This window comes from Rattus norvegicus, chromosome 4, assembly GCF_036323735.1.
Source record: "Rattus norvegicus strain BN/NHsdMcwi chromosome 4, GRCr8, whole genome shotgun sequence".
In the NCBI taxonomy this organism is placed as follows: domain Eukaryota; kingdom Metazoa; phylum Chordata; class Mammalia; order Rodentia; family Muridae; genus Rattus; species Rattus norvegicus.
The window spans coordinates 54,366,943-54,381,796 of NC_086022.1; the positions used below are offsets into that span (position 1 = coordinate 54,366,943).

A 14,854-nucleotide genomic window follows, 5' to 3' on the forward strand; every position below is an offset into this window, starting at 1 on the left:
ACCTGAGTCTCAACACAGAAAGGGATACGAGTGGAAGAGATATTATAAAGATCCATATACATTTTATACATTAACTAAATATGCTATGCAAAGCTTATACTTCAATTATGATATATGTTATCATTATGTAAAATGTTAAGATCAGAGAAAGTATTATGAGGCATTTTGAGGAAGGCTTGTGTATTATAGAATGTAGCTATGCTCTCACAATATTAAAAAATTAAAAATGTTCTTGATGCCTGTATATTTGACTTGTTTGGCTCATCATCCAAAGTTTAATTAAATTCAAACTTTTGAGCTGTAAAAAAAATTGTTTAGCAACACTGGCATGTTTTGGAAAGATTCTATTTTCAGTCTACAAAGCTTTGAGCATAGACTTTTATCAATCCTGATTTAATTTTCCAGCATCTTTGCGTTCTTTTTCATAGTTTTCCTAGACACTGTTTTTCTAAGCCTTTCTGCCCTGCCTTCTACCCATTTAGCTCTTCATTATTCCTAGGGCCATCCATAAAACCTCTTTGGCTGAATCTCGTTTTTTTCTAACATTTCCGCCTACACTCACCAGCTTGACACCCCCCCCCTTCCCTCTTGGGAAAGTGTACTCTGAAGTTTGTAATATTTTTCTTTATTCTTATTTCTTTTCTCTCTAGCTTGAATCCTGGTATTGTAAGATTTATGGATCCTTAAATGATTTTCCTCCTTACGTTTATAGAAATCATTTTAACCAAAACCTTTGTGTCCTGCTATTGGGGCATCTGAGAATGGAAGAAACTAACATGGCCTCTGTATATCCTTCGCATTGTCTTTCTTCAATGCTTCACAACCTGCGCAGCAGCTCTGACAGCTTTAAATGTACAATGTGACCTAAAAGTAGGTGTTTTACATTCCTTAGAACTAAAATTACCACAACAGAAATAGCAAACTGGCATTAACCATTTACAAATTCTCAGACATTGTCCTTTTATATATTTAACACACATTCAAAATTGTTCTACTCTTGAACTGTTGTTAACCACAATTTAAGAATGATGAACCTCAGGGATAGAGACCTTAAATAACTTGTTTAGAATTTTTGAAAATAAGTTCCAATACTCCTAATCTTTTCTGTGCACCATGTTCTTGATGGCTAAGTGGAAATAATGAACTGGAATTCTAAAGCACAGTGTGCTACCACTGCATGTTCACTATGATGGATAGAGCCTCCAATATTAGTCAAGGTGTAGAAAAATTCATCTCCCAAAGAATTTGATGCAGCCTCTACTTTAGAAAGACACATGACATTTTCTTATAAACAGACACCGAGGTATTCTAATTGTAGGTATTTACTAAAAAATAGAAAACTTGCAAAATATGTATCCTTAGAAAGTCTTGTGAATGTTTATAATAGCTCTATTCATAATACCCTCAAACTAAACGACCTCGGTGTGCATTAACTGATGAATGACTACGTTGTAATAGAGACAGTGAGCCACCCCAGCAGCATGTAACAACATGGATAAGTATCAGAGAGTCACAGTGCTCAGAGGTAGGCACACAGAAGGCAAAAAAGTAAAGGATGATCTAATTAAGGCAAAAATCTAGAAGGTATAACTCTTGTAGCAGGTAGTGCAAAAATTGTTGTGTACAGTAAAATAACTGACTCCTGAAACTGTTTCATTTTTGATGGTAGTGATTGGTGAAAATACTTAACAGAACTCACTGACTTGTACATTTCAGATGTATCTATTTTGTTATATATTAATTATGACATAATCTCCATATAGGAGGAAAAGATAGAAATTTTAGTCCTAGGGATACAATCACTGTGCTGACTCTATCCATATAATTTATGGATAACATATTACAACATATTTTATAATGCCTTATCCAATAAATGGGATTAACTTGAGGACAAACGGAGATAATGAATAAGTGTGAAAATATGTTGAAGAATGAGAAAGGGTCACTTCTTTAGATAAGGCATCAAGCTCTTTCTGTTCGGGGTGCTGTTTGCCCAAGAAGAAGCAGCCAGATAGTATCCATCACGTATACTTCCCTGTTCCCCATCTCCACAGTGATGAAATTTATTTAAAGGTATTTATGATAACTTCATAAGTTCAGAAAATTAAGACATACAAATAACGCTGAGAATAGATTGAAAACCACAATTTTACTGCCTAGTTTTAAAATTTGTTCTCCCGTGTGGGTTAGGGATGCAGGCTATAAGGCCATGCGAATTTGAAATTTAGATGGCACACTGAGTGCTGTGAGGATTGGGTAAGTGTTAACCATTTCAACCTACTTCATCCATAAAAAATGAGAAGTCTGACATCATTTACATGAGATAAAACATAATGTAATTTACCGTAATGTCTTGACCAGAAGAAATACTTTAGGATAATTGTTAACTACTAGGTAATATTTTATTATCAGGGTTATCATGATAGGAAATTCCTAACTTTCTTGTTTGTACCACTTTTACTTTATAATCTTTAAACATTTCCTCTATTTTTATCAATAAATGCCTTCTCAGTCTAGCTTTCTCCTTCTCCTAGATCAACACTGGGTGCCTTAGAATGGGAGATACATATAGAATACAGTCTGTAGATGTGGAAGCCAATGCGAGGTCAAGATTACTCATTTTCCTTAGGCCTCTGTTCTCAGAAGGTATTGCAGTCAACTGTCATCTTCTACACTTAAATGGGATAGATGTCTTCTGTGTTGACAAAGCTCTTAAGGCACATTCTAACCTGTCAGAAAATAGCAGTATGAAAGTCTATCTAGGGGACTGGAGAGATGGCTCAGTGGTCAAAAGCACTGGCTGCTTTTCCAGAGGTCTTGAGTTCATTTCCCAGAACCACATGGTGGCTCACAACCATTTATAATGTGATCTGATGCCCTGTTTTGTCTTGCATACAAGTGTGCATGCAGGTAGAACACTCATACAAAGCATTAAAAGAAAAAAAGACAAAGCTATTATACTATGTTATTTAGGGAGTAACATATGAACAAATTATCATTGCATTTAAAGAAAAAGAAAGTCCATCTGGATAGCTGCTCCTCTGTGAGATGGTTTTGACTTGATAGCTTATGAGTTGGTCCCTTTCCATAAGGAAATGATAAACTGCACGACAAATTAAGCTCCTTTTTGGTTTGGTTTCCTAGTCTTATTCTCTCTTCATCCCTTCCTTGTTTCCTCCATACAATTGGTTATGAAAAATATGCTTAGTAGCTCTAAATCCTCCCTCCTTCCTCTTCTCTTCTTTTACTCCTTATCCTTCTCTTCTTCCTCTTCCTCCATTTTTCTTTTCCTCCTCCTTCTCCTCCTCACCCTCCTTCCTCCCCTCCTCCTCTAACTCCTTCTTTGTTGGTACTGAGGATTGGTAGGAACAAGTCTTTGTTCTTGTTCAAACACTGAACCCTGAGGATAGTTCCAGAATCACACTATTACTTTTCATTTTGAGGCAGGGTTCCACTGCCAATAACCAGCCCTGCCTTGGAGAGGGGTTCCTGAGGAAGGGGTGCTTGGGAGGGGTGAAAGAATGACTTCAAGTCAATCGTGGGTACAAGCTGACAGCTCTGTGTTCTGCTTGAGCTGGCTTTCCAGCCAGCTGTGTACATAGATCAGCTCTTGCAGACCAAAGCCCTGTCTTTTATTTACATATTAATTTAATCATTATCCCAGATTCCCTTTTTATTATCCTCTGAATCAGCATTTTATGACCTTAGACTCTTGATTCTTAGAAGAAAACAGCAAGTACAATTTTTAAACAAAAAATCATATCAAATGAATTCAGATATCTGCCTGCCTTTGTAAGCATAAACAATAAGTTTAGCTGGGTGGGATCTTGCCCTGCAATCAACACTCCCTAAATTTCTTTATCTTCTTCCATAATATTTTTTTTCTGACAAACTGGCTCATTAGTGCAGTTGCCCTTGTTGTTTTATGTCTGTGAAGCCCCTCATATAATTCATATTATATCATTATATTTTGCATAGTTGCGAAATTATACATTCTTGAACTCCTATTTTCAGAGTTCTTTCACATAGCCTTAAGAGCTGCCCTGAAGATCACATTTTGCTGAGGAACACATTCTGGCCTCTTGGGCTCATGCTGTTTCCAATTATCATGGAGTCATTAACCTTAACAGGGAGAGCATTCCCCTGAGAGAGGAACATCAAAATATGTACATTATTATACAAACAAGGCCCATGCCCAGAGTAACCATCAGAATAACATCTCCATTATAGTCTATGTCACCTCTGCTACAGTGTGAATTGCTATCATCTTTGGACTGGATGATTAAGTAGCTCCTATCATTTCCAAGTTTACCCCTTTTCTCACCAGTCTATCCCTCTCCTATTTCCTAGCTTTGTAATTATATACTACATATAATGAATTCACTTTATAAACCATGCCCTGCTAGCTCCCTTCCAGGAGCAGGAACTGTGTCATGCTATCCCTTCCACATGGGAGGACTTGACATTCCACTAAGTTACCCAGATAGCCTTGAATTTACTTTGTGGCTTAAGAAATAACTGGTATTATAGGTATACTCCACCAAGCCCAGCTTTGGTTCATACTTCCCAGAAATTGCACATCCAGTCTAGGAAGATATCCTGGAGGCTTTGTTTCCAAATTTACTCAGCATATGACTATTCTATGCCTCCTCTGCTGATCCTGACCTTAGTGTGAATTGCTATTATTTCTGGACTGGATGATTAAGTGACTTCTATCATTTCCAAGTTTACCGCTTTTCTCACCAGTCTATCCCTCTTCTATTTCCTAGATTTGTAATTATATATTATATATAATGAATTCACTTTATAAACATTATATATAATATAATTTATATATACATACTTAAGTAATTTTGTGTTTTGATGTATTATATATTATAAAATAATTGTCCTCAAGCTCACTGACATACTCATCACCTCACATATATGCCAATTTTTATTAATAAAACTTAATTTAAATTGTAGCAGTTTAGCAAATTTCAAGTATATGATACAATATAGTATTAGCCATAGTCACTTTATTGTCCTTAGATTACAGAAATGACTCAGTTCATGATTGAAACTTTATACTCTTTGGTCAACCTTCTTCCATTTTATCTCACTACTCAGCCCCAGCACTGGGGCTACCATTGTGTACTTTGCTCTTATGAAGTTGACTGTAGGAATTTTCCTACATAAGTGAGATCGTAGAGACCTAGTCTTTACGGTTGGATTTACTGCACTTATCATAATGACCATATCTTTCATGTTGTTGGAAATGATGGCATTTCCCCATTTTTTACCAGCCATTACATTTTTCTTTATATTGCAGTTTAAAGGGTGATGCAGATGTTTTTTGAGGTACTAACCCTAAAACACATTTTATATAAAGGATTCATTTAAAAAAAAAGACTGTATTCTTTGTTGGATTTTATAATTTTTTCTGAAGGCCTTATGTTCTCTTTCTTTTATGTTTCTGCAAACTCAAATAGGACATGGTAGTATTGACTACTCTATTTTGGGCTATTGTATAAAATTATGGTAAAATTGGTGCCTTTTAAATAGCAAAGATTTGTTTCTTATATTCCTAGAGGTCAGAAAGTGAAAGGTCAAGGTGACAATAGAATCAAACTCTGGGTTCTCTTTCTGCTCATGGAAGCATCCAGAAGAAATAAGTCTAGGGACCTCCATTTTAAATCCACTAATTCTATCCATGAAAGTTCTGCCTTTAAGACCTAACTTATCACCTGCCTGAAAGCTTAGTAAGAACACCTCAATGTCAGGATCACAGAACAGGCATTTGGAAGGGACATGAGTACTCAAGTAGCTATGCCCTAGGAAACTGAGATGTTAAAAAGTTCCACAGCGTGTTAAAGAGCTGAGCTACTAAATTTTTCCTTTTTAGGAATATAGGTGATATAATTTCTCCAAAAAGTTTTCATATTAGGAAACAAGGAAAAACCAACATCAATGTGCCAGTTGCTTAGTTTACCAAAATGACTGTTTCATGAGTGAAACTTTATACTCTGACCAACAGACGTCCATTTTACCTCACTACTCAGCCCCAGCACTAGGCAACTACTATTGCGTCCTTTCCTCATATTGAAAGGGAAGAAGTAAAGCAGTCCAGGCATAGACTGCAGCTGCCCAGCAGGAAGGCCAGCACTGAATGACTCCAGTGTACTGAAGTGACCAGCTAGAACCAGTCCCAGCTCAGCTCCATGGGTCACAAGCTGTGGTTCCACCAGGTCCAATCTGTCTGGCTTCATAAGTCAACCTGGTCAATGCCAAGTTTGCAATCAGGGAGGATGGACCTCTTCAGGATCATTAGAAACTTCTTATAAAGATGCTGCTGCTGTGTCCCTTGCAGGCTGGAATGAGATGCACACTGCCCAGAGACAGAGGACTCTGCTCCCTACTCTGTCAATTCACCAAGACTGCAGCTTCCAGGGACCGACTTTTCGCTTGCAGAACCCACTCTTACCTGATGTCTGAAATGTGACATTAATGGCAGGCTTTTGGCATTGTATGAAGCAGTTCAAGGAAGAGGCGGAGGGAAGTCTTAGTGTAGCACATACATGATCATAGAGGGAGGCCTGGGAGAGGCTTCTGAAAGTACTGGGGAGCAATATTCAATCAAGAAGCAGCTAAACACTGAGGACCACTTGACAAAGACTCTAAATCATGCTGTCAAATTTAAGTATAGCTTACCTTTGGCCTACCTGCAAAGAACCATAAAAATGAACTTTTTTTTTCTAGAAAGAATTTGAAAATATTCTTAGATTGTAGAACTGAAGAGTACAGCATCTTTATGACTCAGCATAAAGGTTATCCAGATACAGTAACACATTCTTGTAAAGCCAGCACTCAGGATGCTGAAGTAGGAAGATATCCATGAGTTAGAAACCAACCTAGGCTATCTAGTGTGCTTGCCAAAACAGTGTAGTAAGACTCACAAACAAACAAACAAATATAAAGTAGTGATTATAATACCAATACTTGATGGCCAACAACGGTCAAACCAGTATTGTGTAGAGCAAAGGGAAGCCCTTAGTTACTCCTTCCTCGAATCTTTGGACTTCCCTTGTGCTCTCCTCTCCCTCTCACCTACATTCCAACATTGAAAGTGACACAAAAATTAACATTACAAGAGACTGAACATAGCTTTACAAAAATAAAGTGAGTGCAGACAGAAAGAGGCAAGGCAGGAGAGGGGTAAGGGTGGAAGTGAGTAAAGTGGAGGTTTCCAAAGTTTGGCTAAGGGGAAAAAAAGGAATCAAGACATCACACAGTGGCACGGTTTTTTTGTTGTGTTGCATATCAGACTTTCCTCTTTTTTTCTTAAGAAACTTTGAATAAATGTCTACTTTTTATATCATGAAAAAAATCAAGAGAAGATAATAAAATTTAAGGCTACTTAAAGGCCACTGGATATAATTATCCATTACTTAAAAGTAAAAGATCATTTTTCTGGAGAAAGATTATTTTGTTAACAAGGGGCCCTGAGCCAGAGATGTGTATAGTTATGTTGCGTTATCAACTTATCTAAAATCATTGAGTCTTCTAGATCATCTCAAGATGGAATTACTATTAGCTGAGGATAATTAGTGTTACATGTGTTATATTGTTTTTGTATTTATATTACTAGCATAACACAAATACATACAAATGCATAGGTCATTCTTGTACAGTTTAAATTTTAAATTATTGGTGTTGGAAAGATCATTCAGCCACTACACACGTTCGTTTTGCAAGCCTTGGGACCTGAGTTTGGGACATAGAACTCAATAAGCTAGTGAGATGATGTGGTATGCATCTGTAACCTCAGCATTCCCACTTTGAGGTGTGAGGCACTGCCAGGATGATCACCAGGAAACTTTAAGGCCAGGTAGTCTGAAGTACGTATCATGGCAAAAGTCTGGAAGAATCTAAGTCCACAGGTGCAAAGAGAGAACTGAATCCTGAAAGTTGTAGTCAGGCCTCATACACAGACTATAGCATGAGGTCACTAATGCTCACTTTCACAGTCATACACACACACACACACACACACACACACACACACACACAAGCACACACAAAAACACACACACAAGCACACACACAGAGCATAGCTAAAAAATGTTGATATTTATTTCACATTCCCATTCTTATTAACTATTATTATTTACTTCTGTTCCTGCTTTACACACATGTGCAGATCATGTGAATACTGCTTTGTCCCTGCCTTCTCTCTAGTATTATTTTTGTAAGGTTTCATTCACATATTCTCATTGTTTTGGTAATAGCTGGTTCATTTTAAGTATTGGATAATATTCTAACATGTGTGCACTGGTTTGTATAACAAGCCATCCCTAGTTCATCTAGAGACATGTATAGCACACAGAGCAGAGAACAGGTTGAAGAATACCTGTAGCTGTGTTAGTCCAATTGAAGTGTCCATCAAGAATTTTCCCTGAGTCTGACAGCTTGTCCTTCTCTTTTAACAGTCTTGTGATGAACAGATGTCTGTAATTTCTTCTTTTTTTCATTTTTGTCTCCCTTTTGGTGCTGAGAGTTGAACATAGTCACTCTTGCCTTAGCCCCCAAATCCTCAATTCCAGTATAACTTGGTTAATGAGTTCTCCCCTGCCTCTTAACAACTTTCACATAGATGAAACCATTATATTCTTATAAATGATAACATAGTTTTATTATTTTACTTTTCCTATTTAGAGTGATATCACACTTAGGAAAAAAGCTGAGGAAGAGGTGTTTTTCTGTCACATAAACAAGTTTTGTTTATAGTAATTATATCACATTCTATGATCACAGGTTTCTCTGTTTTTCTTGGGCTGATACAGAGTTATTTATTTAGATCCCTTTTAATGGCTATTAAACCAAGATCACCACCAGATTTGATCATCCTTTTGGGTTTGTGCCATGGTTCTTGAGAAAGCAACTTAAATTGGATTTTGTTTTGCTTTTATCTCTGAATAACTGTCAAGGAGTGAACGGGAAATGCTTTAGATCAAACTTCTTTCCCAAGGTCAAATATACTTTAGCTGAAAAAAACCGAACCAAGACCTCTATAAAAAGAAGATTAAAAACCCAGACTTGTCACTGAAATGGAGATATGAAATGGGACAGGAAGGTAATTTAGTTTTTTAGAATACTGAAATAAAATAAAGACTTTAAAAGCATTGACTTTCTAGAGCTAAAGGTATCGCTTACAGATGTGGCCATCAGGCCGTGCACTGAGCGTGAATGTTAAAGGGCACTGGTATTGCAGCCTTGACGCTGCCTCTCCCTGCTCTGCCCTACACTGCCCTGTGAGTCTCACTTTCCCTTTTATACAGTTGACTGGAGCGCATGAGCAGTATGCAGGTTTTGTCCTGAGGTGACTGGGAAACATTTCACTCTATGTGCTGCTTCCATGTGCACACTTGGGTCAACACTTGACTTAGGTTTACTCCGTTCATCTTTGGCTTTAACTCGTTCTAGAAAGCTTTCCCCTAAGGCAGAAAAGTAAAAGCTGTTGTATGGGAACCAGAGCTTGCATCCCCTCTAATTCATTTAGAGGAATTTTCAAATTATGTCATGGAAATAGCTCTGGGACCACATTAAGCGTAGACTGCACACAGAATTCGCTTTCGTTCTTTCTTTTTATTATCATAGCTTCCTAATCACTACTGCTCTTTCTTGTGATATAAAGAGAAGGCGTGGTTTTCTCTTCCACCTGGGTAGGGAGTAGCTCCATTTACCCGTTCTCAGTCGATTCTTCCATGTGACCAAAGCATTTATGAGCTGCCATTGTCTTAAACATGAAAGATAAGCTTGCGACTATAAAGAACAATGAAAGAGATTTAGAACTTGCAGCAACTATATTTCCCCAAATCTAATAGGCCATCAATTTAAGAGGCACTGTCATTTTAAACATTATAAAGGACACCAGCAATAAATGTTCTCAACTGAACCACAAAAACTCATCTACAAACATTCCAATATTAAAAGAAGTTTCTTCAAATCTATGAAGTATAGTCATCATTTGTCTTTCTAAATGGTTTATCATTTTCAGGGGGGGCATAGTTATGTTCCTGAATGGTTGTGGCCGTGTCTTAAGATTTCTCCCCCTATTTGTATGGAAATCATAGTAGACAAGGAGCAGTTTGCTTGGGCTTGGTCCATGGGGCTGAGCCTTCTATTCCTATAACATTAGGCTTTGAGAAGCAGGGACTTAGGATTCTAGGCTTTCGAAGGCAAAGACCTATGATTCTAGGTGCTCAAGTTTGAGTCTCTAGAACTCGAGTGCTAATGATATTTCATCAATCAGCTAATATCACACTTCCAAGCTTTGGTAGAAACTCAGCTCTTAACCTTGCATGCCAGAGTTCTCTATCAGTCTTACCTTTCATGTGTCCTGGATTTTCTCAGTTGTTTTTCCTTTATAGTCTCAGTTCCTAGCCACCACTCCCCTTGCTATCATTTCTGCAATCATTACAGTCTTTAGTCTCTATGCCAGGCTGCTCTCTGTAACTTTTCAGGTGGCTTATAGATGCTAAGTGGTTCAAGAGCCTATGGTCCCTGTTCCTGCCTGAAGACTCACTTTCCTGCAGTCTGTTATTATAAGGTGCATGGGGCTGGAACGTTTGGGGTTTCTCTGGTCACTGGGTAGCCTGCTTACCCTATTATATCTTTGATATAGATCCCTAGTAGGTATTTAAAAGACAATTTGGGAGAGTTTTGCTTGTTTGTATTTTTTCTTTATTTGTTTTGTCAGGGACATGCACAAGAAGAAGGCCTACTGTACCAGCTTTGGGAGATTGAACGCGCAGTGTGCAAAGCCTTCCTTTTGTGAATCACACTTTACATTAAATCATTAGGAGATGAGCTCTACCCCTCTAGAACCACAAAATAACAGCTTTAAGGTAGGTAGGTCCATCTCTAGTAACTGTAGAACCAGTCCTGCACAGATTTCCAAGGCTTGCATATCCATTATATCTGAAGTGAGGTCTCCTGGAGCTGGTGAATGCTGTCTGAATGAGCCACAACAGCAGAAAGAAGTCCTAAAAGTCACAGCTTCTTCCACAGCAGTGGTTGCCGTGCCGGCCCAGCTAGAGTGGAGCTTCCTTGGGATCCCTATGAAGTGAAAGCACCCAGGCTGCCATGATGACTGACCAGCCAGTCACTGAAGAAGTGGCCGCTATGTTGACAACACCCTGCTCAGGGAAACTAGGTATAATGAGGGAGAGTTTAGCTGTCAATCAAGTGGCTGGGCAGCTGGCTCTTAATGGCTTTCATTATGAAAGGTAAACCATTAAGGAAAATTTCTAACACATATGTAACTTTCCTTTAATAAAGCCTGTGTTACAATGCTGATTCCCCTCCGTCTGACACTCTTAGGTATTGTTGGGTTTCCCTAAGTGTCTCAGGGAAAAGTGGTCTCCAAGCTGTGCTGCGTATTAGGATTACCTGGGGTTTAGCCATCCCACTGTCTGCTAAATCTGAAGATTGGACGATAGCTTCAGGTAAAAATAAAGCAACCAATAAATTAATATAAAAACATTGTTCTCTTGGTTTTGAAGCTTATTCCTGCTTGAAAACTCCTGGGACAGAGGAGCCTGCATTGACGACTGTTCTTTTGCTGGTATCTGACGTCTACAGCCACCAACCAGGGCTCTCATCTGAAGCTCCCTGGTGTATTTATGATTTTAACATCTATAGTAAAAAAGAGTTCATTGAGAAGGATGTTTTCCACATTTTTCCCAAAAGACAGGAATATAAATAATGCTAATTGTAAAGTAGATATTGGCAAACAAAAAAGATGAAAGTAAGCACTAAGAAATAATTTGTTATTTTAGAAATGAATAACCCAATCACAAGAACACACACACATACACACACACACACACACACACACACACACACACACACACACACCTATTGTTTATCCTTTTTATTTTCCAAGTGATATTTCTTGATATCTGGGAGTGACAAAAATCATAATGAACATTTAGTGCAGTAAAACTTTGGACAACAAGATACAATTCACAGACCATATGAAGCTCAAGAAGGAAGACCAAAATGTGGATGTATCAGCCCTTCTTAGAAGGGGGAACAAAATATTCACAGGAGGAAATACAGGGACAAAGAGTGGATCAGAAACTGGAGGAAAGGCCATCTAGAGCCTGCCACACTTGGGGATCCATCCCATATGCAGCCACCAAACCCAGTCACTATTGCTGATGCCAAGAAGTGCTTGCTGACAGGAGCCTGATATGTATGTCTCCTGAGAGGCTCTGCCAGAGCCTGATACCGAGTAAGATGCAGTTAACCATTGGACGGAGCATGGGAACCTGAATGGAGGAGTTAGAGAAAGGACTGAAGGAGCTGAAAGGGTTTGCAACCCCATAGGAAGAACAACAATATCAACCAACCAAACCTCCTAGAGCTCCCACAGACTAAACCACCAACCAAAGAGTACACATAGGGAGACCCATGGCTCTAGCCACATATGTAGCAGAGGATGGCATCATCTGGCATCAATAGGAGGAGAAACCCTTGGTCCTGTGAAGGTTCATTTCCCCAGTGTAGAGAAATGCCAGGGTATTGAGGTGGAACGGGGAGAGCTGTCATAGAAGCAGGGGGAGGCGGATGGGAGAGAGGGGAATGGGAAAACATTTGAAATGTAAATACATAAACTATCCAATAAAAAATATATAAAAAAAGAACCAAATTAAAAAAAACAAAACTTTGGACAAGCTTCCTATGATATCCTTGAAACTATGATTATGAAATATGTACCATATAGAATGAAATGAACTTGATTTCAAGACTGGATAAATAAATAATGCAATATTCTGTTGTTAGTTATATCTTATTTGTCATTCTTATTTTTACAGATGACTTTATTGAAACTATATAAGAACACATTTATCCAATTTGAGTATGGACAAAACTGGAGAACCTCATTTATGCTAAAATTCTTCAAAATAACTTGCTATAGGACCTTGAAATTCTGGACCAGAAGGTCAAAACTAACAACAATAAAAATTATATAATTGAAAAATTCAGAGACCTCATTTTACATTTCATATGTAATTATTTTTGAAAGTACAGCTCAATATCTTGCATTAGGATGTTTCCCCAACGCTCAGGGATCATCCTAAAAGAGGAACCCAAGAGGTTGTAAGAGCTAGAGATTGGAAAAGATCAAAACAAAACCTTGTCTTCTGGACACAACATGCAGGGCCTCTGCATTCATGAACTCACAGCTGTGCTTGCCTGAACAATACTACCCCAAATTGAGCTGATCAACATTTCAGCTTGCATAGATAAAGGGTTCACCTTTAGCTGAGGAACTATTGACAGTTGGTGGTTGCTGTAGGAGAGAAAATCAGTTTTCTTTAAGGGCCTAGCCCCTGGTACATTAATCATGATCCATGAACAACCATATATTCCCAGATATATGGGAGCACTAATTAAACATTGTGGATTTAAAAAGACATGAAATGAGAGAGGTTGAAGGGTTAGGAAAAATATGGGTGGAGTCAAGAGTGAATGTGATCAAAGTACACTGTAGGGATGCGTGAAACTCTCATGGAACCTATGAAGATATTCTATTATAAAAGCTTCTACAAAATGTGTTTAAATACATATGTATAGTTGTCTCCCAAACTTGAGAATTTTAGTTTACCTGAATTTTATTAATCATACTGTATAATGTAATTCTTGTACATTTAGAAATACTAGTGTGCTATGAGGGCATTAAACAGCATCATGAATGGAAGAGTATTCTAATTTTCTAGTCTTGGTTGAGTTAAAGTCTTTTGTGGGAAGGCTTTTTGGAAACATGTCATTTCTAATTCTTCTACTCAGCACACATACATTGATTTCCAATATGAGGGAGGCACTGGTCTAGACAGTAGAAATGTTTTCATGAGAGAAAGTTCTATGCTCTTGGAGATTTTAGTCTGCAGATAAGTAATGAACTAGCAAGCAATTAAACCAAGCAATTAAAGAATGCGCAAAACCAATAGATACTCTGGAGAATGGAGCAGGGACAGGGAAGTCAGGCATTCTTGGAGCAGGTGTGGGCAGATGCAATTACAGATGTGGAGCTTAGTGTGGATCAATGCCATTGAGAAGTTATAGTTGAGTAAAACCTTGAAAGCAGTGAAAAAGCCTTTAAAAAATAATAACACACCTTTCATGGAAGCAATAGTTTTTAGAACAGAAAAGCAGTATCATTTCTTTCTTTTCACCCACTATTTTATATCAGTCTTAGATCAATGGTTTTAATGGTTTCATGTTTGTTATTTTCATATGCATGCTGCTTTATTATGAAATTAGGTTAATCATTAAATATTTTCTAAATTCTTTAATAGATTTGTATGACATGAATGCGGAAGGCTATATGGCAGAAATGGTGTCATGTTTTAAGAATACATTGAATCACTCTTTTCTTCTGGCTTTTCTTGGAGGTATTTCTGATGTGTAGATAACACCTCTTCATTAAGATGTGTAGCATGTTTGCAACACTAATAGCAATGATGCATAGTTATGAAGCATTGACCATGACAGGTGTTGGACTGAATATTTATGGTATAGTTTGAATGAAATCATCAGAGTAGTTCTGTGAAGTAGCTCTTCGCTCATGCATCACAGATGAGACCCCCAGAAGATTACACTGACTAGATGACTGATTAGATGAGACTACAGAAGATTAGTCAGTGGCAGAACAAGTTCTAGCTCATGTTGGCTAGGAATTTGATTCTTTACCTCACTGCAATTTCCTACAGTACATGATTAATTTAGGAATCATGTATTTATTGAAAGGTCTTGAATTTATACTCTCAATGGACATCGTGCAATGCGAAGCCACTGAGGAAGAAGG

At 37.9% G+C, this 14,854-nt stretch overlaps 1 protein-coding gene across 1 annotated transcript in view; it reads left to right on the plus strand.

Moving 5' to 3' along the window:
* Positions 1-11,330, plus strand: part of Hyal5 (hyaluronoglucosaminidase 5) — a 71,630-nt gene extending 60,300 nt beyond the window's left edge. Inside the window, exon 5 of the mRNA XM_017592781.3 lies at positions 10,739-11,330. Coding sequence (XP_017448270.1) covers positions 10,739-10,841 — 103 coding nt within the window. The 3' untranslated portion in view covers positions 10,842-11,330. The remainder of the gene's footprint in view (positions 1-10,738) is intronic.
* Positions 11,331-14,854: the final 3,524 nt, after the last annotated feature.